Source organism: Pseudorca crassidens, chromosome 12, assembly GCF_039906515.1.
Source record: "Pseudorca crassidens isolate mPseCra1 chromosome 12, mPseCra1.hap1, whole genome shotgun sequence".
Taxonomy (NCBI): Eukaryota; Metazoa; Chordata; class Mammalia; order Artiodactyla; family Delphinidae; genus Pseudorca; species Pseudorca crassidens.
In genome coordinates this window covers 68966978-68989913 of record NC_090307.1, presented here as the reverse complement: position 1 = coordinate 68989913, position 22936 = coordinate 68966978, and the positions used below count along the sequence as shown (strand labels likewise).

At 53.2% G+C, this 22936-nt stretch overlaps 1 protein-coding gene across 3 annotated transcripts; it reads right to left on the bottom strand.

The window, feature by feature from the left end:
• Positions 1 to 6250: 6250 nt before the first annotated feature.
• Positions 6251 to 21409, bottom strand: GAL3ST1 (galactose-3-O-sulfotransferase 1). 3 transcript variants are annotated; one of them, XM_067700256.1, is made up of 4 exons: positions 21248 to 21409; positions 20316 to 20401; positions 8701 to 8840; positions 6251 to 7917 (listed from the first exon to the last, which is right to left on the bottom strand). In XM_067700256.1, the coding sequence occupies exons 3-4, from the start codon at positions 8829 to 8831 to the stop codon at positions 6777 to 6779; spliced, it is 1272 nt and encodes a 423-aa protein (XP_067556357.1). In that variant the 5' UTR covers positions 8832 to 8840; positions 20316 to 20401; positions 21248 to 21409; the 3' UTR covers positions 6251 to 6776. The 3 variants fall into 3 exon arrangements, with proteins under 3 accessions (XP_067556357.1, XP_067556356.1, XP_067556355.1); XM_067700255.1 differs by lacking the exon at positions 20316 to 20401; XM_067700254.1 differs by lacking the exons at positions 20316 to 20401; positions 21248 to 21409 and adding an exon at positions 13024 to 13304.
• Between the last annotated feature and the right edge of the window lie 1527 nt (positions 21410 to 22936).

The following is a 22936-nucleotide window of genomic DNA, read 5'->3' as shown; positions in this document are numbered from 1 at the left end:
TGTGCCGCAACTACTGAGCCTGTGCTCTAGAGCCTGCGAGCCACAACTACTGAGTCCACATGCTACAACTACTGAAGCCCGCGCACCTAGAGCCCGTGCTCCGCAACAAGAGAAACCACTGCAATGAGAAGCCTGCGCACCACAACAAATAGTAGCCCCTGCTCGCCGCAACTAGAGAAAGCCCGCACGCAGCAACGAAGACCCAACACAGCCAAAAATAAATAAATAAATAAATTTATTTAAAAAAATAATAAAAGTGCAAAAAAATCTCAGTGATCATTTTTATATTGATTACATGTTGCAGTGATACCAATTTGGCTCTGTCAGGTTAAATAAAATATATTATTGGGAATTCCCTGGTGGTCCGTTGGTTGGTACGCGGCACTTTCACTGCTATGGCCAGGATTCAATCTCTGGTTGGGGAACTAAGATCCCGCAAGCCGTGCTGCATGGCCAAAAAATAAATAAATAAAATATATGATCAAAATTGATTTCACTTGTTTCTTTTCCCTGTTCTCACGTGGCTACTAGAATATTTGAAATGACACATGTAGCTTGCATTTGTGGTTTGTGTTATGTTTCTATTGGACAGCGCCAGTGTGGACTCTGGCCACCAAGACCCTCAGAGTTGAGAAGCGACCCGGGAGTGCGGAGCTCAGAGGAACCTCAGGGGCCTTGGGGGCTACCTCTTCTGGGGCAGAAGGAGAAATTGAGGCAGGTGTAGGGCTCTCTCCCCCACCTCACCTGGGCTAGCATCCTCTCCTGCGATGGGCTCAGCTCACCCTCTTGCCTGCTCATTCTCCCTACAGTGGTGGGTATGGGGTCCAGCTGGCTGGTCCCGAGTGCAGGCCCCACTCTGTGGCTCCCTGCAGACCACCCGTCTTCTGCCCAGCTGGCAGCCCCGCCCATGCCTACCACTGCCCAGAAGCCCCGCCTCTTCCTGCCAGGCTTCTTGTCCCTACATGGCAAGGTCCATTCCTTGCTGGGTGCCTAAGGCACCAAACCTTGACCTGACTGGCCCAGATTCAAATCCTCATGTGTGAAATGAAGACAGCGATCTTTGCCCCACAGCATGTTGAAAGTGACACCGCCTGTTGTCACGCACACAGGGGCTGCTCTCTACCCTGCCTCTCAGTCCCCACCCTCTACTCCTGCAGTCCCATCAGATGCTTCCTTGAGCCAGGAAGGCCACCACTCACACCCAACAGAGGCTGAAACCACTGTCATTGTGCCCCGACATGTCCCAGGCTCCAATTACCACCCCACGTGTCTGGAGCAACTGCCCATGATTCATCACAGCCTTTAGGGCATGTGGCATCGGGGGTGAGGAGAGACTTCCCAGACCCAGACCCAGCAGGTGGATGGATGTGCAACCCTGAGCTGGGCCACACCCAGCCTTCAGGTGAGGGGTGACAGGAGACTCCTGGCTACAGTCAGCTCCCCCACCCCTGGACAAGCAGAAAGCCAGAGCCCAAGACGAGGACACGTGGGATCATGCTGCATGAACGGGACCTGCACACAACAGGCACTTGTCTGAGATAAGCACTCCAGTGCAAGGAGCTTATTCCGGAGGTGATCCGGGGAAACACAAATAGGAGAGTGAGGAAGTGAGACAGAGGTGGGGAGGTGGCTGTACGGGGAAGTAATGAAGAAAATAAGGACAAGTCGATCCCAATGGGGATAATGGGAGACAGTGTGGAACGCTCACCTCAGAGTCCCGCCCAGGGTCTGAGGGTCTTTAGACACCTTTGCTTGAGGGCTGCTCCAGGGGCTGACGATCCTGCTGGCACCTGTGGCCCTGGAGGCTGGAGAAAGGCCTCGGGGGGTGGTGAAGTTGAGGGGATAAGGGCAGGGGACACGGGCAGGGCACCAGCAGCTTCACCTCTAATCTGGGACCACGTGTTGGGCTTTGTGCCTGCTTCTCGGACAAAGGCATCCCTGCTCTGTGAACCCCTTACTGTTCCTCCCGGAGCCTGGAAGATGGAAGTGGAGTGCCCGAGCCGTGCAGCAGTTGGGTGACAATCAGGACCGTCTGAACTTGGAGCTTACTCAGGACTCTGTCTCTCACATGACGGCGCCAGGCAGAGCACACACCTGGGGCGCCTCGCTGAGCCCGAGATGCTCCCTCCTTAGCCTTGCACGGGAGTAACTGGAGTGGATCTGCCTCTCTTGTAGGGCGAGGTCTCCCTAGAACCCCACAGACCCATAGGCTAGAGCTTTAGCCACAAGGGGCAAGTGTGGGCCACCCTCCCCTGCTCCTTCCCTGGCTCAGGCCCCCATTCCTCTCCCTGGTTCCCCACCCCAGCACCTCCGAAGCCCACCTTTGAGTAGTCCTGCGCCTCCTCCAAAGCCTCCCTTGGCTCCTTGTCACTCTCAGGAGAAACTGCAAACTCCGTAGCCTAGAGCGCAAGATCATTTGCTGTCCTTGCTGAGCGGATTTCTCCTGCTCTCCTCCTTATTCCAGCCCCCTTGCCTCTCCACTATTACCTGTCCAGTTTTTCTTATGCTGTTCCCTCTCCCTGGAATGCCCTTCCTTGCAACACCCTGCATCCAATCCCTGCCTCCCTCAAGGCCTATAATCAAAGCCCTCCTCTTCTGCAAGGTCTTTTCTAATTGGTTTTATTTGCTGGGAAGTGAGTCCCAGTCCAGTGAATGCGGCGGGCACGGGGCTTGCACACAGTAGGCACTTGTCTGAGAAAAGCACTCCCACTGTGGCACGCTGTACACAGTAGGTACTCAATAAGAGTTTGCCAAAGATGTGATGTCCAGGGAAGCTGGGAGTGGCCACCTCTCCTTTTTCAGTTCTTATATGGCTCTCTGTGCTCGTGGGTGCCCAGGGCCACCCACTCTCCAGACTCTCTGCCTCTACCTGCCCGTGTCAAGACTTACCTGACCTGTGTCCCGCCCCAGTGTCATGTGAGCCTTCAGCTAATGAACTCATTCCAGCACTTGTGTGCCTTGGCTAATCTATTATCTTTCTCAGGGACACAGGCCCCAGTCAGTTAGGACAAGTATGAAGAAGGCCCTCAAGGGCGAAATAGCTCCCTTTCTCCCCTCTGCCCTATTTTCACTCTCTCTTTTTTACCTGTTCCCTCCCTCCCTCCTTTCTTCTTTTCTCTCTTCCTTCCTTTTTTCCTTTCTCCCTATTTCCTTTTTTTCTGTCCTCTTTTTTTTTGGCCACACCACATGGCATGAGGGATCTTAGTTCCCCAACCAGGAGTGAGACCAGAGACCCCTACAGTGGAAGCACAGAGTCCTAATCACCGGACCACCAGGGAAGTCCCTTTCCTCTGTCTTTCAACATTTATTAAGAACTGACTGTGTGCCAGGCACTGGTCTGGGCACTGGAGGCCTATTGTTTCCATAAGACCCGTGCCGCATCCTGGAGGGCCTCTCAGACAAGCAAATCCACGGCTCTGGCCCTGGGCAAGCAGAGCTGAGATGGGGAGCCTGGTGGCCCTAAGCTAGCTTGCGGGCTGGGCTGTCAGGGAAGGACACCCAGAGGAAGAGGCAGAACTTGCTTTGAAAACACGTAGCAGTATTAGGCCTGCAAAAGTAAGGGGGCCTTATAGTAGAGGGAACAGCATGTGCGAAGCCCCAGAGGCATGCAGCTGCCTGGCTTTTCCTCAATGGAAAGGAGGATAGTGGAGGGCTTGGAGCAGAGGACAGCCTCTGGCTACAGGTGGAGGGTGGCTCCTAGGGGCGAGCCTGGGGGAGGGAGGAAAGGAGGGGTTCAGGTGAGGGGGAGATGCCTCACCCAGGAGAGTGTGTTAGTGTCCTGGGGCTGCTGTAACAAAGTACCACAAACTGGGTGGCTTAAAACAACAGTTTATTCTTTCACAGATCTGGAGGCTAGAAGTCTGAAATCAAGGTGTTGACAGTGTCACGTTCCCTCAAGCTCTGGATAGACTCCTTCATTGCCTCTTAGCTTCCGGAGGTGGCCATCACCCTTGGCGTTCCTTGGCTTGTTGCTATATCATGCCAACCTCTGCCTGTCTTCACATGGTGTTGTCCCTGTGTGTCTGTGCCTTCACATGGCATTTCCATCTCTTATCAGGACACCAGCCATATTGGATTAGGGCCCACTCCAATGACCTTGTCTTCACTTGATTATATGTACAAAGACCCTATATCCAGATAATGTCAGTCATAGGGGACTGAGGGTTAGGACGTCAATGCATCTTTTTAAGGGATACAGTTCAACCCATAATGGAGAGGAACATGTGGTTTCACTTAATTTCTCCCAGGGGGCAGCCTTGATCCCTGCCCTGGCTCTCATGTGTCCGGTCTACAGATGCCTGGTCACCATGGGCGCCCCCAGCTCCCACTGGCCAGGAAGGTCAGAACTAGGCAAGACCGAACTTGGTACCATGGCGCCTTCTGCTGCTCAGGTGTAGCAAGAGCAGTCTGGTTCCTGAAGGCTACCCCTGCAGAGCCCCTTGGAGACCTCATACTTCTTCAGCCATGGGACAGCCCTCAGTCCTGAGGCTGAGGTGGCCAACTGGAATGGCGCTGAAGGTCTGGAGGCCGCAAGCACCAGCCTCGGCATCTGACTGACCTAGGTTTGCATCCTGCCTCTATGGCTGCTGGCTGGGTGACCCTGGGCTGGTTGCTCTGCCTCTCTGCATGTCAGTCACCTCCTTGGGGGAGCAAAGGGAATTGTGCATGTTCCCACATGGCACAGGGCTGAGCACAGAGTGGTTGCTCAGTACCTGGCAACTACTCATTATCAAAGTATTAATTACATTAATAAAGGAGTTAATAACTATAATGCTTTTAAAACAAACCAGGCAGATAGTAAATGCTGATGAAGTAATTTATGTTCTTAGCATCTACTAACTGCCAGAACTGTTCTCCTTGGAAATAATAATAAATAATGTAATTATATATAATATTATTATGGGCATTTCTAGGCCCTTAGGGGTCCAAGGAAATAGAATTATGGGGTTCCACAAACCCAGGAAGCTATCATATTGCACTGAGTCACGTCTCTCTTTGATTAATAAAAGGAGGGAGAATTCTCTAATAAATGTGGGGTCAGTTACATCTTTTCCTGCAAATAGTCTTAGATGTTGTCAGTTTTATTTATTTATTTTTGCTTATTTTTCTCCCTATGAATTAAATAAAGACTCCAAGGCTGTGCTAATTTCTTGCCACAAGGAATATTATGAGGGTGTAGGCAGTGGTCCCAGAGGGTTGGTGGGGTCAAACCTGTCCCATACTGACCAACTGTCTTAGTTGCCCAGGACTGAGGCACTTCCTTCAATGTGGGAACTTTCAGTGCTAAAACCGGGACAGTTCTAGAAAAGTGAAACAGTTGGTCACCCTAACTCCTTCCTACCCTCCTTGGACCAGAAGCTTCCTCCCAGGAGGAAGATTGACTCAAGCCCAGGGAGGTTGAGTGATCTGGCTGACTGATCTGACTTTGAATTCTGACCCTGGCCCTAATTAGCTGTGTGACCTTGGGTAGGTCACTCAACCTCTCTGAGCTTTGATCTATAAAGCTAGGATGTTGTAGGTATTCAGATAAGTTATGTAAGCACTTGGCTTGGAACCTGGCACAAACAGGTCTCCAGTAAAGAATCTCCTGGCTGTGGTTTCTGCCTTTCATATCTGGCTGCTGGCTACTGGTTAGAGACTTGAGGAAGGGCCTCTGTTCCCCGGGGAGGCTGACGGAAGCAGATGGTTAGAGCTGACACACCCCTGCCATGGTTGATCATACCCGACATGCCTTGGTTGCTCTCTGGACATGAGCTCCAGGAGGGTCTAAGCCAACTTGCTGACTGCTGTCTGCTCAGGGCCAGCTCAAGGCTGGGGCGCACTACAGACATCTAATGAATATAAAATGTTTTTTGGATTAATTAAACTGAACTCCAGGGTGGAAGGGGAAAACCCAGGGCTTAGGTAGGGTTAGAGCACAAGCAGATGGTGAGGCAGCCTGGAGTGGTCAGTAGGGGAAAGGGGGCAGGCAGGGATGGGTGAACAGACATTGGCTATGGAAAGGGTTTGGGTTCCCAGAGAGATGGCTTAGTACTGGGTCTGGTACATCTTGCAACATGACCTCAAGCATTTCCTTCCTGCTCTCAGAATGTCAAATCCCACATGTGTAATATGGGATGGTAATTGTGCCTACCTCAAAGGATTATTGTGAGGACTAATGAGATTGCACGAGGAACCGTTAGCCTGGGCCCTGGGCCTGCTGTTCACGGCTCCACCAAGTTCTCCCCACCTCCCTGTTACACACACACACACACACACACACACACACACACACACAATCTTCCAGGTCTTGGTAGCTCATGGGACCCCTTCAACCACACAGGGCTTCAGCATGTGACAGATACACACCAAACCCTGCCATACCACTGGGCTCTGCCCCACAGACACGCTCAGGTGCCCATCATGCTCCCTTGGGTTCCCCCAATCCCGACCAGTCATCCCACACACACCAGGGCCCCGCCAGTCAGCACCACTGAGGCTGATTAACAAAAACACATCAAATTCTTTTACTTCTGAAGTCTCCCCTTTAAGGGGAGCCAGAAAATAGAACATTCTTTTTTGGAGGGAAGGGGATTTAATTTAAAAAACGAAAAACCAAAAACCAAAAACTATAATTAGTCAAATACTGATCTCAGGCCCTGTGTGCAGTGGGCCCAGTCCTTGGCTGGTCGCACCCCTGCAGTAGCCCCGCCTCACCCCAGGGGCTGGGGTGGCACCAGGAGGGCCGTGGGGGGAGGCCAGCGGGCCCCTGCTCAGCCCTCCTCCACGGGCGGGCGTCACCACTGCAGGAAGTCCCGGATGAGCTTCCAGAGCTTGGTGACCCACAGGTTGACGCCCAGGTCCATCAGGTACTGGATCTCGGGTGTGAGCATGCGCCGACAGAGCTGCGCGTGCCGCTGCCCAATGCTCTTCTTGAGGTTGTAGCCCAGGATGGATTTGGTGCCCAGCGGCTGCCAGGGCTGCATGGCCGAGTCCTGGATGGCGGTTGCGTCCACCGCGTGGCCGCCGTCTATGCAGATGCGGCGCATGCGCTCGTTGGCACGCCTCAGGGCGGCCACCTCGCGGGCCATGCGCTCACGCCCAAAGGCCTCCACCTTGCGCCAGAAGCTGGCGTTGAAGTGGCGGTAGAGGCGGGCGTCCAGCACGTTCCAGGCTGTGGCGCGCCGGTACAGCTCGCCGGAGAGGCGCGGCACTGCCGAGGCGCGGCGGGCATTGAGCTTGAAGTAGAGCACGTCCTCCAGCTCCCAGCACAGCAGGTCCTTGAGCAGCACTAGCGACTCGTCGAAATACTCCTGCAGGAGCACGAGGTGGAAGCGGCGCTCCACCTCCAGGATGTGCTCCTGTACCTGCGGGCTGCCGGGGTCCAGGTCGCTGTCGTAGCCCAGGTCGAAGAAGAGCAGGTTGTGGAGGTAGTGGGCGTTGTAGCCGTGGGGGTCGTAGTAGCGGTCTGGGTCCTGCAGGAACTTGGCCAGCTTGTCGCGGCCCGAGAGTTTCCACGTGAAGGGCACCACGGAGCCAAAGTAGTGGAAGGAGGACTCGAAGAGGCGGGCGGGGTCACGGAGCACAGTGATGAAGGTGGCGTTGGGCGGCACCAGGCCCCGGACCTCGTCGTAGTGGAAGCGCATGTGGTTGCAGATGATGTTGAAGCAGGCCCCGGGCCGGTAGTCCTGCACCAGGCTGCGTGCGAAAAAGGCCGGGTAGTCGAAGTCGTTCCGGCCGTTGGGGAAGGCGAACTTGAGCCCGTGCTTCTGGCCGAAGCGGAACAGGATGTTGAGCAGCGTGCTGCTGGCCGTCTTGTGCGTCTTCATGAACACGATGTCGCGCCTCGGCTGGCAGCCTCCCACCGAGCCGTTGGCCGGGGTCAGTGCCTCTGGCTCACTCAGGGCCGGGGAGCAGGGTGCTGCGCCCTCGGGGGTCCTGCTTGGGATGGAGTGGTGGCAGAGCCTCAGGACTTAGCACCCTGGGCTCTGCTACCCCAGGTCTAGAGAGCGGGCTGCTGGGGGTGGGGTGTGTGGCAGGGGAGCCCAGGGACCAGATGGGCCTGCATTCAGGCTGCAAGGCCTAGGTCAGTTGTTTGGCTTCTCTGGCCTTAACTTTCCTCATCTGTGAAACGGGAACAATAAGCCTGTTCATGGTGTTGCTGTGAGGACAATAACACGTCTCATTCATGGCCACTGTTAAGTACATTTATCATGAATTAGCATTAGGTAGGACCACATGAAACTTTGCAGGCCGAAAATGGTCAGTTATTAGCAGTTTCCTCTAGTTCAACTTAATACCTCCAATTAAGGGCACAGGCTGTGCTGCGTCCTGGGCAGAACAGCCCTGTGGGGAGGTGGGGTGGACTCATGCTTAGGAGCCAGGCTTGGAGGCAGACAGACCCCAGTTTGAATCCAGGCCTGTGCCAGCTGTGTGCTCTTGGACAGGTCCTCCCCACCTCCTGGCCCCATTGGAGCCCACCGTGCAGATGGTGTTATTTGATTCTTATGCTCCATGTCAGGCTCTGTTACTATACCCACTTCACAGATGAGGACACTGAGGCCTAGGGTTCCACAGGGTGTTCTGCTCTCAGTGGGATTTCTGCCTGGCACAGCATGATGAAGGGCACAGGGTGGCCACCCAGGAGGTAACCGTGGTCACGGGGGCAGGAGCCAACCCTCCCCCACCCCCAGCCCTCAGCTGCCCAGCAGGGCCACTCACGTGGAGGCCAGGCCAGTGTGCAGCGGGGGGACGGCGTAGGAGTACAGCAGTAGCAGGAAGCTGGTGAAGAGTGCTCCCAGCACCAGCCCCTTGGCCATGGACTCCCAGCGCTTCTTCTGTGGCAGCGGCATCTCAGACACCTGTGGGGAGTACAGAGCAGGGAAAGCGTTAAGGGGCTGGCCGCAGGGAGCCCCCACCACCATCTCAGGCCTGGCTGGCTTGAGAGGCAGCCTTCAACATTGGGACCTGCCTTTGCCAGCCCTGTGGCCCCCCAGCAGGTCCAGACAGGGACAGAAAGACTCTCGGCTGCAGATGGACCCGCTGGGCAAAGCCAATGCAAAGAGAGGCTAGGGAGTGTGGCAGGGAGAAGGTTCTGCTGCCTGGTTCTGTTTTAACTTTTAAGCTGAGTGGTGGGTACGTGGGTGTTCATTAGTTTATTTTTTACACCTTTTGGGGCTTCATGATGAAATCATGTTGTAAGGAAAAAGGAAAAGAAGACCCTTTCCCAGTGCTCTGTCCCCCCAGGCCTGGGGCCAGGTTTGTCTACAGGGAGGGGCCTGAGCCCGAATCCCTCACCTTTCAGAAGGCCCAGCCAGCCCACCTGTCCCCCGTGCCACCCTTCCCAGCTTCCCAGTGAGGGGCCAAGGCTCCTCATCTCTCTGGCCCCCGTGCCCATGGGATCTGTAGGGGAGCCAGATGGAGAAACTGAGGCTCAGAGCGAGGAAGGAGAGGGCTCAGATCACACAGCCAGCCCGGCCTCTGCCCACATGCCCATCTTTTCTCCAACTGCCGGCAGGCAGGGTTAACCGGGTAAGTATGAATTTCAGATAAACAACGAATAGGGACTTCCCTGGTGGCGCAGTGGTTAACAATCCACCTGCCAATGCAGGGGACACGGGTTTGAGCACTAGTCTGAGAAGATCCCACATGCCATGGAGCAACTAAGCCCGTGCACCACAACTACTGAGCCTGCGCTCTAGAGCCTGCAAGCCACAACTACTGAGCCTGTGTGCCACAACTACTGAAGCCTGCGTGCCTGGAGCCCGTGCTCCACAGCAAGAGAAGCCACCGCAATGAGAAGCCTGCACACCGCAATGAAGAGTAGCCCCTGCTCATGCGACTAGAGAAAGTCCATGTGCAGCAACAAAGACCCAAAGCAGCCAAAGATAAATAAAATTAAAAAAAAACCCACAACAAATAAAACTTTTTTTAGTATACACGTGTCCCAAATATTGCCAGGGATATAGTTATACTAAAAATTATTCAATATGTCTCTGAATATCAAATTTAACTAGATGTCCTGGTTTTTTTGTTTTCAGTTTGGGGGGTAGTAGGTTTTAGGTCTAACTGTGGCAACCCTGTCGGCAGGGGGCTGAGGCCTGAGCTGTAATGGGGGCAGTTCAGGCTAAGCCATGGGGGGTCCAGGAGAGAGCTGGGACTTGGGAGCCTTCCCACTGCCCCTTAGCTACAAAGCCAAGGTCCAAAACTTTCCACTGCTGCTGTGGTGCATGCTGCACTAGGCCCTGGGCCCCAGAGGCCAAGAGAGATCACGCGTGCTGCCCCGTGATCACACGCATGGCACGTCACCACTGACCCTGCAGCCAGAGGTCAGCCAGTCAGCCTGGAGGAGGACCCTATGTAATTCCCCCTGGAAAAGTGACCGGAGGCACCCACAAACCTTTCCCAGAGAATGGGTACTCCAGGTCTGCCTGACTAGCCCCTGAGTTTTCCGCTTCTCATCTAGAAAGTTGTCCTCACAGGAAAGGACATGAAGAAGAAATTTGCAGAGGAAGGAACTATATAAGAGGGAATTTGGCTTCCCTGGTGACAATGACATATCTCTGTTCACTCTTAGGTGGGCAAGGTGGACAGGGTCAAGGGTGGACGAAAGTGTGAGAGAGTCTCCGGTACTCCTATCAAAGGAGGAAGGTACAAGCTCTTCCAATTCCAACTATTCTGCAAAAACACTTGGGCAAAGTCACCCATGCAAGGGTGTTCATGGCGGTTTGGTCAGAAAAAAGTTAGAAACAACCTCAGTGTCCATCAGCAGGGCACCTGTTCCACAAACCAAGGCCCCTTCCCAGATGGAGGCATCTGTACCCGTGTAACAAAAAAAAAAAAAAAAAAAAAAGGAAAAGAAAAAGAAACAAGGTGGAGCTGAGTGGACTTGCTTGAAAACACACCATGATCTACTAATGTGGAAAAAGAAAGTTCTGGAACACTATGCCCCCAAATCCATATAGGCAATAGGTAAATATACATAGGCCCAGAAAGAAACCACTGTAGGGGCATATTCTAAGTTTTAACAGTGGTATTCTCTGCGTAGCTGGGGGAGGGGTATAAAAGGTAATCGTTTTCTATATTATGCATTTCTGTAAGGGTTGCATTTTTTTTAAGAAGCATGTATTACTTTTAATCAGAAAAAGGCAATAACACGTATTTACTATATTTAAATAGTAGATAAAGCTTGCGAGGTGGGTAAAGTCAGCTGGCAAAGGTCTGGTCACGAAGAGGCCTCAGGAGAGGGGAGGAGCCAACCTGGAAGCCCCGGGCCTGTGTTTCAATCACAGGAACCCCTTGGAGCCTCAGTTTCTCATCTGTTAAGTGGGGAAGCTGGTAGTGCTGGCTTTTCCTGCTGGCAAAACGACTAGCGCATAGTTACCGCTCAAAGAGCGTGGGGACCTGCTCTGGGTTCCTGTCTTTGTCGCCCTCAGGGTAGTCTCCCCCTGAACAAGGAGTGGCTGCCCCCAACCCGACCAAGCACAGACCTGCCCCCTGCCTCAAGTGACCCCACCAGCCTCCTGTTCCTCAGGGGTCCCAGCAAATATCAGGACAGAGCCCTGGGCCAGGCCAGAGCCTCAGATGTGAGCCCCAACCCTGAGTGGGGCCCTGGGCTTCGGTTTCTCTGACTTTAAAATGGGGAGGGATTCGGATTGTTGCCCTCTAAAAAACCCCGGGGCCCACCCCTGCCCCAGGAGCCCCACTCACCAGGACACTTTCTGGAACTCTGGGAGGCGGCTGGCAAGGCTCTGGGTGCAGGTCAGGCAGCAGGGGCAGACCTGCCTCCCAGGACCACCAATCAGGCTCTGCCTGGCCCCGCCCAGGACCGCCCCCTCAACCCCCATCCCTGCTTCCCTCATTCATTTGTTCATTCCCCAACTTTGGCTTCCTCAAAACCAGCCGGGCCCTGCCCTGATAGGTGCTGGGCCCTGGGCCCTTTCCACCCTCTGATTTCACTTTTTTTTTTTTTTTTTTTTTTGCGGTACGCGGGCCTCTCACTGCTGTGGCCCCTCCCGTTGCGGAGCACAGGCTCCGGACGCGCAGGCTCAGCGGCCATGGCTCACGGGCCCAGCCGCTCCGCGGCACGTGGGATCCTCCCGGACCGGGGCACGAACCCGTGTCCCCTGCATCGGCAGGCGGACTCTCAACCACTGCGCCACCAGGGAAGCCCCTGATTTCACTTTTGAGCCCTGCTATGAGCCAGGCCCTGGGATGGGGTCTCCTCCAGAGCATCTCACTGACTCCACCCAGCTATCCTGGGAGGCAGACCCCACTGTCACATCTATTTTGCAGATGGGGAAACCGAGGCTCTGGGAGGTGATGTGACTTGCCCAGGGTAGCAAGGCAGCGGGCAGGGCTGGGATTCGAGTTCAGATCTGTTGGCCTGAAATGTGCATGTTCCTGTTTGTCCATGGCGGCCTCTGCCTGGCATGTCCCAGGCCCAGCCCAAGCCCGTGGGAAGGAGGGTGTGCACAGCTGGATGTTCCATCACAGAAGGCTGAGGCTTGCAGGCAGCTGACGGTCCCAGGTCTAAGTCCATGGGGTACCAAGGACAATCTCAGCCTGGCCCAAGCCTCACGGCCTGTAGCCTGGAAGACAGTGCAGCAAGGAGGCTGAGGCTCAGAAACGGCAGAGCCACCATCAAGGTCACACAGTGCAGCAGTAGCAAAGACAGGGCCAGAACCTGAGTCTCTTTCCTCTGCTATGGTGGTGACAGTCCCAGGCACTCAGGGCAGACCATCCCCCCTCCCTAGCTCACCCTATCTATTCCTCTCCTTCTGGGTTACCCTAGCCACATCACCCTCCGTCTGTGCCAATGGCTGGCTCCTGGCCAGGCCCAGCAATCCTCCTGTTTGGCTGGACCAGCACACTCCAGGGAACAAAGGAGAAACAGGACTCATCCCCCACAGCATGCACACAGGGAAACCGAGCCCGGGATGGTGAACCTTCTTGCCTAGAGCATCACCACCAGGCAGGCCTCAGTCCCAGGGTGTCCTGCTCCCCCCAGGGGCCTGTGCGCGAGACAGAGGAAGACACACTCACCTCCGGCCGTGTCTGGATGCCCCTTTCCTCTCCCTGACTGAGCCACATCTGACTCCCAGGCTGCCTCTGTGGTCACTGGGAAACAGGGACGCTCCAATGACACCCAGGAGTGTGCTGGCTGGCTCCCTCATGCTCTAGTGGGTGTGAATATTCATGAGTTCCCTCCCTGGGGAGAGCAGGTGGCATGTCCCTGTACCCTGCAGGTGCTGCCCTGGCCCTCTGCCCCCTGGGTGGTCCCCAAACCTCTCTGGACCTCAGCAGCCAGGCAGCTCCTTTATCCAATGGCTCAGCAAGGCCCCTGGCGTCCTTGGGCCAAGGACAAGCAGCCGCAGAGCCCGGCAGAGAGCCTGGGACCGGCTTGAAGGCCATGGGAGGGACAGGGAGGCAGGTGAGTTTGGGGAAGCTAATTTCTCCTCCAATCACATCTCATTTAAATCTCACAGCTACCCTATGAGTCAAGTACCATTGTTAGCCACTCCCCAGGTAAAGATACCAAAGCTCAGAGAGGTGAAATCACCTGTCCAAGGTCACACAGTTAGCAAAGAGCAGATAGAACCAGAGTCAAAACAGGGACTTCCCAAACTCTAGGGCTTAAAGATGCCAAGACACAACCTGAGACCAAGATTTGCCTAAAATCTGTGAGAGCCCAGAGAGCAAGCAACTCAACCTGGAAGGCCTGCTGGAGGAAGAGTACCTGACGAGGGCTGGGAGGTACTGAGTCTGATGAGATTCCACCTCTCTGACCTCCAAATCCTTTATCAAAGAAGTACAGTACGGAATCCTGCCTGTCCTGCCTCCACCCTGTGTGAGGGATGGTGGCACAGGACACCCTGGACCAGCCTTGAGGAATTTGGGCTGATCAGAGATGCTGATCCTTCCCAAGGTCTCCCTAGGAAGAGGCAGTTCTTGGGGCCAGAGGCCCTCGGGCTCAGCCCAGGCACTGGAATCTCTCGCATCCTGTTCTTTGCTGGGTTCAGGTCTGTTCTCGCTCAGCCTTGTCCATGGACAGAGGGTGCCCAGAAAAGCCCCCCACATCCTTCCGTCAGCACTGATGCCCAGAGCTCCCACCATGGCCCATGCGTGGGGCTCTAGGAACCCAGGTATCACCATCAGTTTTTTAATTAATTAATTAATTAAATTTTTAACATCTTTATTGGAATGTAATTGCTTTAAAATGTTGTGATAGTTTCTGCTGTATAACAAGGTGAATCAGCTATACATATACATACATCCCCATATCTCCTCCCTCTTACATCTACCTCCCACCCTCCTTTTTTTTTCTAACATCTTTATTGGAGTATAATTGCTCCAATTGTATAAAAGTATAATTGCTTTACGATGGTTAGTTTCTGCTTTATAACAAAGTGAATCAGTTATACATATACATATGTTCCCATATCTCTTCCCACTTGCGTCTCCCTCCCTCCCACCCTCCCTACTCTGACGGTCATTTATCCCACATCGAGCACTTTCATAGGATGAGCAGCTGCCAGTCCCTCCCAAGGAGCAGCAGGCATCTGACAGTGTGCTCTGAATGCTCTTTCCCCCAAAGCCCCACCCAGCCGGGGAGCAGCCCAGCAAGCACCCACGAAACAGGGGAGGCCCAGAGTCCTGATCTCCCTGAGTGCTGAACCAGGTCCAGGGCATGGGATAGAGATGTTTTATCTTTTCTGGGCTGAGCTAGCTTGAAGACGGATGCATGGGAGAAAGTTGGGGCAGAGCTGGCATCAAATAGCAGACATGCTGGTTTATGAGCGTGGACTCTGGACCACAGCCCAGTTCTGTGCTCAGGACTTCCCATGCATCACGCACCCTCATAATCTTTGCAGAGAGCCCTTTAGATCCCCCACTTTGTTGTATATAAGGAAGCTGAGGCACAGGGAGGGGACGTGACAAGCCCAGTGTCACAGAGGGGTAAGAACCTCGTCCATGTAGGAGTGGAGTGAAAGCTTTTGAGCAAGAGGTGAGATCGTGGGAAGAGTGGGAAGCTAGTAAAGAAGAGCCACATAAATATTTTATTGACACACATATATATCTGTAACAGTAATATATAGTTTTGAAAAAATTAAACATTGAAAGTTTCATATTTCTAAATATTGTTTTTGTCATAGTAGATCAAGGCCAACAATAAGGAAAAATCTATTTGTTGCTTCTGCTCTTAATATTTCTATTTGGAATTTGATCACTTCCTTTCCTCTTTGATAACAACCCTACTCTAGTAGCCAATGCATGCATTGCATTGTATACATTTTATTCAATTAATTTGATTCAACTGATTTTCATACAGTTCTTTATTAGCTGGCCTTTGGGGTTAGACTTACACAAGCACTAATGCTATGAAAACTTCATTTTAGAATGGCAAATGATCATCTAATAAGAGTTTTGCTAGGAAAATTATTTGAGGAATGCCAGAGGATGCCTAAGGAACATTCGGATCCAGTGACACTCAAAGTAAGAAGCGGAATATAAGATAAACTGGCAAAGATAGAGGGAAATTTCAGTGTAGCATAACATAGGCTTTTACTTTTTTATTATATATTCATTAACATCCAGAAAAACGAAGATGAAATTCTAAAGATGCAAATGCATACTAATGCTCTAATCCTATGTCAACACCAATTAATTTTGTATGCAATTTTTCTTCCAGAAATTTACATTTCCTCTCCCATAAAATTAGTCTAGAGGCTGGACAAGTTACTAGTAACTAGTTTTTCGATTATGATAAGTGACCATAGCCTAAAACTGGCTATAATACAGACATAACACTCTGAACAGCTTCCTATACACTACCAGTTGTAAGGCTTTGTACAGATATGCCTTACCATCTTACAGACATTCAGTTTTAAAATGTAAATGGTACAGGATATTGATAAACCAATTAGTGCTGATGCAAAGCAAATTCCTCTTTTATCTCAATTACAACATGATAATAGTTCAAGATAGTTTAAGTCTGAGACAAGGGCAACTCAATAAAACAACAGCATCTTGATACGGTAAAGAGGAAAATGTGACTCAATTACTGTTTTAAAAATATCTCAAGGGCTTCCCTGGCGGCGCAGTGGTTGAGAGTCCACCTGCCGATGCAGGGGACACGGGTTCGTGCCCCGGTCCGGGAATAACCCACATGCCGCGGAGCGGCTGGGCCCGTGAGCCATGGCCGCTGAGCCTGCGTGTCCGGAGCCTGTGCTCTGCAGCGGGAGAGGCCACAACAGTGAGAGGCCCGCGTAGCGCAAAAAAATAATAATAAAAAAAAAATCTCAAGAACTTTGGCTCTTTTCATTGCTTTTATCAAAAGCTATGATATAAAACACTACTCTGATTTTTTACATATTTAGTAAGCAGTTTGGGGAAGTATGAAGAAAACACCTCAATAAAAGCATTTTCTAAAGTAAGAAATGTTTGGGATTAGAAGATGCAAACTATTATATATAGAATGAATAAACAACAAGGTCCTACTGTATAGCACAGGGAACTATATTCAATATCCTGTAATAAACCATAATGGAAAAAGAATATGAAAGGAATATATATATATATATATATATATATAACTGAATCACTTTGCTGTACACCAGAAACTCACACGACATTGTAAATCAACTATACTTCAATAAAATAAATTTAAAAAAGGAAAAGAAGAGCCACGTGAAGCCAAGCTTTCCAGAGTGGGAGCGTTGATTGCAGAACCTGCGCCTCCAGCCCTGCCAGAGGGGTCTCTTCCCCCAGTGTCAGTGACGTCGGCTCCGGCTGGTTCTGCCCCCACCGGAAAAAAATTGTTGTAATTATAAAAGCAGCACATGCTCAATGAAAAAAAGTTCAGACAATTACAGAAAAATATAAAGAGCTCCATCCCCAGAGGGCAGCACCCTTAAAGCTTCAGCACAAGCCTCCTCACATTTTTTCTATCAATAGAGGCAATAGGAGGTGTCTCTGTTGGGGAGCACATTTTGTTTTTTTCACATGTCAATAGATTATGGACATCGTTTTGTGATCACAATGAGTTTTAAATTGATCTGTTCTGCAGGTATTTACTGAGCACCTGCACTGTGCCCAGCACTGGGGTGCCTGATGCCCGGTGCACGGAGCTCGGGCTCTCAGTGCTGGACGTGAGAGAGGAGCAAGCTGACAGCTGCAGATGCTGTGATAGAGGACACACTGGCAGGGCTTCCTGGAGCACAGAGAAAACACCTGATCCAGCCTGGAGGCGGGAGGAGCGTGGCCAGGGAGACTTGCTGGGGTAGGGGGCCCCAGCGGCAGAAGCTACAGTGTGTTTTCCAATTTCCAAAGGCAGTTAGTTCCCTTTCTCCCTGGGTACATGGCTAAACTACATTTCCCATTCTCCCTTGCAGTTCAGTGTCCTCACGTGACTGAATTCTGGCCAGTGGAATATGAGCAGAATGAGCAGATAAAGGGCCTCCAAAGACATCGGCTACAGAATATTCTGTGGAACCACTGCTCCTGTGAACCATTCCCTGACTGATGGGCATCCATGCTGTTTGTTCAGTGCGCACACATAGGAACAGGGCTCTGGCAGAGATGGTGGTGGAGTGAGGGTGTCTTAGGGCTGTTTCCTGTGGCTGGAAGGGAATCTTACGGGGACAATGGAGGAGACTTTAAGAATAGAGCAGAAAGACTCTCCCTACAGTGCTTAGAATGCATATTTGACAGCAACTGTTATAGCTCTAAAAGTGTCCGTCCTCAGACCCAGCACTTCTACCTGTGGAAATTTGTTCAAAGAAGAAAATCTAACAAGAGATCTGAGACGGAGCACAAAGATGTTCATTGTAGTATTATTTAGCAAAGGGGAAAAATAGAAACAACTTAAGTGTCCAACAAGAGGGGATGGTTAAAAATATGTGACATTCATCCAAATGGTCTAATATGTCCTCATTAAAATGATGCCCATAATATATAATGAAGTAAAAAAACACATATATACACACATATATGTACACACATACACGCACATAAATATATACTTACACACATATAATTTTGTTTTACAAAGAGTCTGTATTACTTTGGAAAAAATTAAAATAACGACGTTTCCATTTTGAAAAACTGCAGTCTGGCTGGAGGAGGAGGGAAACGTGGCTAGTCTGAACCATGCCCCACCTTGTTGTGTGACCACGGCAGGCATGCTGCCCTCTCTGAACCTCAGTGTCCTAAAATGGGGAAGAGACAGCAAGGGTCTGGGACCAAGAAGAAGCTGGAAAGTGTGAGCTGCACAGTTGAAGGTGCAGATGGAGAGGTTGGCCCTCCATCCAGGAGCGCTGGGGGACTGACTTGCAAGAATCTGGAAGCTTCCCCCCTCTGAGACCCTCTGGAGGGGGTGCTGGAGTAGAGATGGGGAGGATCTCCCGAGGGGCACTTCAGCTTTCAGGACCACCTCCAAACTTGTCAAGGAGCCCTGACAGCTTGCTCCTACTGCCCCCTTGGCTGGGGGAATGGCTGCAGCTGGGTACCAGGCCTGGCAGCTGATTAAGAAGGCAGTGTTCTTTGATGACTAGAAAACTTTTTGATCTTGCAGGGTCAATCACCTATTTCCACGGTTCCAAATGGCAACCACACAGACACGCTTAGTGTCACCTGCTAGCTCATGTGACGGCGGGGACACCGAGGCTCAGAACTACGAGCAAGCCCACAGGTCTTGCCTCGCTGCTTTGTCCAGGCAAAATCACCACCCCTCCTGATGGCAGATTTGAGTCGCCCCGAAGTAGCTCTAACTGAAGAGTGGCAAAACACATGTTAAGCAAGTAGTCAGTCCCTTCTTTATTAGCTTCAAAATCACTGAGAAGCCCTCAGGTGAGTATGTGAGAGTTGGTAGTATCATTCTCCTTACCTTCTAGCATGACTGAAATGTTTTTTAAAGGGATATCATGCACTTGTTTGCATAAAAATATGTAAAATATAAAGGTTTTTTAAAAGGTGCTGAGCACTTGCTATGCACAATGCCCTGGATCTGCCCGCCCGCCTCACTAATCCTGGAGAGGTCTGCCTATAAATCCCAGCTCCCCAGCTGGGCGACCTTGGGCAGGTGACCTCCCCTCTCTGAGCCTTGGTTTCCTAACAAATGGGGATACTTCAACCTTCTCACGGGTTTGCTGTGAGGATCAAACGGGGTGAGGCATAAGGAGCCCTCTGCACACACCTCGGGTTATTATCATGACCCTTCTAGATCCACCTGGCAGGAGAGGCAGGACCCGCCAGTACCATCTCCTGGAGGGCCACCCTCCCCATCCAAGCACCCATACTTCCCATGCTCCAGACCCAAGGTCCCTGACTCCCAGATTTCACATCTGAGAAAATCAAGGCACAGAGAGAGAAGGACTTGCCTAGGGTCCCATGGCAAGTCTGGGCACCACTGGGATCAGATCTGGTGGTGCCCAAGCTACACCCCATCTCTGCCCTGGGGCTGGCAGGTAGGAAAGCATGTTTCCTCTGGAACCCCACTTCCTCTGAACCATCACTCCTCACCTGGCTATTCCCCTGACCCCAGCCTGCTGAACCCCATGGGCGCTCTGCTCCATCCTGCCCTCCCTGTCTGGAGTAGGACAGGGTTCCTAAACAGGGATGGTCCATATTCCTTGCTCAGTCTGAGGGAAGCAAGAAGCCCTTCACAAGCCTGTTGCCATGCCTGGAATTCCAACATCTGTGTATCGTTCTCCCAGGTTAATCATTGCCTCTTTCACCAGGGTGACACAATTAGTCCCTTAAAGCCTAGAGGGAAGGACACACTCCTCACTTGCTGGATTGGACCCATGCCCTCAAATATCAGACCCATGCGCATCAGACAAGGGGATGCACAGGAGGCAGGCGTGCTTCTTTGTCCACAGGGATTCCTTCAGGCAGGGCTCTGCCCAAGTGAGAAGCAGGGAGGAAGCAGTCCGAGGTGGCAGCTGGGAACAGGGCTCTGTTGTCTCTGCTCCCAGGGTAGCAGCCTGCCCACCCCCCGAGTGTCAGGCAGAGCTGGGAGCTAGGGAGGCAAGGGGGGAGGGGTCCTGAGCTGGGGGCTGGGGGCAGCCATGGAAGGTCTAAGAGGCTAGGACCCCAGAAGGGCAGACAGATCTTGAGCAACGCTGGGGTCCTGAAATGGGGACTCGGGCAAGCCACTGAATTTGGAGTCAGTTTAGCCACATTTGAACTATGTGACCTTGGGCAAGTCACCGAATCCCCCTGAAACTCAGTTTCCCCCCTTGGATAATGGGTTAGTAACAATGCCTCTTCTGAGGGGCAAGGGACAATGCAGCAGCACATGGTCTGCTCCAGCTCAGGCCTGCCCATGGCCTTACCGTCTCTGGGCCTTATGTCACCCTCTTTGTAAAGGCAGAGGTTGGATTCTGGAACTGGACTGTCCTCCTGAGGATTTCCATGGCACCTGTCACCGGGGCAACCCAGGTGATCAGGTGTCAGGTCTGCCACCCTCTCTCCCTCCCTCCCACTGGTGTGGGTTACTGCAGCCAGATGTGTGCCCATCACCTCTCCTGCTCTAGGCAGGTGGGAGGGGGTCCCTGCTGGGAAGGAACCACAGCCTTGTTCTGTAATGTTACCAAAGCACCTTGGCTTGGCACCAGCGGGGGCAGACCAAGATGGACCCCCTTTCTGAGCACTGGTCCAGGGAACAAGGGAACTGTTGGGTTACCTACGGGGCCATTCCTGGATACCAGAGTTTATCCCACTCCCACAAGCCTTTCCTTGGTGGCCTTGCCCCCTAAGCGGTAGAGGACAGGGCCTTCCCCAGGCAGAGGGGATCCATTATTTACGCTGATGCCCAGCCCCTGCTCTGACGGCCCCTCTTCTGGGGAGGGCTGGTGGGAAGAGGGAAGATCCCTGCCCCTCCTCCCCCAGGGCTCTGGCACCATGTCCAAGATTAATGATTAATGAACTCCCAGTTCCAGCCCAGCTCCAGCCCCACCCGCCCCAAGACCAAGGACTGGGTAAACCCTGGAAATGGGACCGTGGGGAAGAAACCAAGGGCCGGGCGAGCACCAACCTGCGCCACCCCCCTCCCCGCCCCCCCGCAGGCCCCAGCCTTCCCACCCTCTGTCAGCTAGGACAGGTGCGTGAGCCCCAAAGCGGTAGTGTAGCACTCCCTCACCACTCAGGTCTAGAGTCTGGCGTGCGCAGCCCCAGTTCCGGGCGTGGGCAGCGCGGGCTTGGACCCCAGGGGGTAGACTGAGGCAGGGCGCAATCTGGTGATGGGTGCTGGGCCCCCAGGACGTACCTTGTCCCCGTCCTTCTCGGCCTTGGCGTGCAGGCTCGGGCCCGGGCCGCGCCGCCCGGGCGCTTACTAAGGCGGCGGGGCGTACCCGCCGGGTCCCCCTGCTCGGCCGGGCCTGGACCATGTTCCCGCCCCCGCCGCCGCCGCAACCTCTCCGGCCAGGTGCTGCCGCCAGCCTGGCCCGGCCCCCCCGGCGCCGCGGCCAATGGGCGCCCCGGGGCCCGGCCCCCTCCCCTCCCCTCTGCGCCTGCCCGGGTCGCACAGAAGCCGCATTCAGCGCGCCGGGGCGCAGCGTCGCGCCCCCGCCGCTGGCCCAACAAGGCGCGTTTGTCTCGGATGTGCCAACGGGGCCATTGTCCTGCCGCCGGACCCTGAGGCTCGGCTGAGCTCCCAGCTCAGTAGAGGATTCGAGGGTGCCTGGGAAACGGGGTGGCGTGGTGATGGTGAGGGCAGCTCAGCTCTGGGAAAAGGGAGGAGGCTACACTAGCTGCTTAACTTTATTCACTGGAAGATATGGCCTGTGGCTCTAAAGTCAGTGCAAACTGGGGACACATTTTTAGCATCTGAAATGTGGATGAGAGGAGTAGGGGTGGTCACACCACCGGGAGGTCTCAGCTGACGCCCCCCCTCCAAGGTGCCCATCACTGAGCACAGTGCCATCAGGATGCAGGTGCCGCATTCAGGATCTGACTCTTTCCAGTCCCAGGCTTCCCTCCTTCACCCCAGAGGAGCAGGCCCAAGGATGGGGATTAGTGCCTGCCTGGAGCTGAGAATGCTCAGCTCCAGCTGTGGGCAGTGCAAAACCAGCTGGCCACCCAGTGGGGCATAAGCCACGTCAGAGCCCCACTGCCCCTGCCATTACTGGGTGACTCCGGAACGGGGAAAATTCCACGTTAGCATGACTGCCAGGGATTTTTCCATATCTTTTTTTTTTCCTATTTATTTTTGGCTGCGTTGGGTTTTCATTGCTGCGCGTAGGCTTTCTCTAGTTGCGGTGAGCAGGGGCTACTCTTCATTGCAGTGGGCGGACTTCTCACTGCGGTGGCTTCTAACGGAGCATGGCCTCTAGGCACGCGGGCTTCAGTAGTTGTGGTATGAGGGCTCAGTAGTTGTGGCTCGTGGGCTCTAGAGCGCAGGCTCAGTAGTTGTGGCACACAGGCTCAGTTGCTCCACAGCATGTGGGATCTTACCGGACCAGGGCTCGAACCCGTGTCTCCTGCACTGGCAGGCAGATCCTTAACCACTGTGCCACCAGGGAAGTCCAGGATTTTTCCATATCTGATGGGCCCGCTCTCTGGCCTTGCCCTGGCACCCCTGCCGTGGCCCTGGGATGTACATGCACCCAGGCAGGACCAAGTTATCCCCTAGGGCTGCAGACTTTGGCTCCAGAGACCCTGACCCTGTCCCTGACTCTAGAAGACCACCCCCCCCACACACCATGAAGCATGTCAAAGTGGAACATAATCTCTCTCTGATACCCACAGCACACCCACGGTGAGGCCCAGTGAGACAGGAGCCCTAGGTTCTCCACTCCCTCAGCCAGAGAGCCTGCCCAAGCTCTTGCCTTCCCCCTGCACAGGGTGGGTCTGAAGACACTGCCCAAAAGAGTTCTATAGAGCCTGGGCACTTCTACAGAGTGAGGGGCAGAGGGCCAAGGCCCTCAAATGCCTAGATTTGGCAAAGGAGGAGCCC

Coding starts and splice junctions, on each gene's coding strand:
- GAL3ST1 (XM_067700254.1), bottom strand. CDS start 13,071: ATGTGGCTCAGTCAGGGAGAGGAAAGGGGCATCCAGACACGGCCGGAG. Junction 8,841..13,023: donor GCATCCAGACACGGCCGGAG/GTGAGTGTGTCT, acceptor TACTCCCCACAG/GTGTCTGAGATGCCGCTGCC. Junction 7,918..8,700: donor CACACTGGCCTGGCCTCCAC/GTGAGTGGCCCT, acceptor CATCCCAAGCAG/GACCCCCGAGGGCGCAGCAC.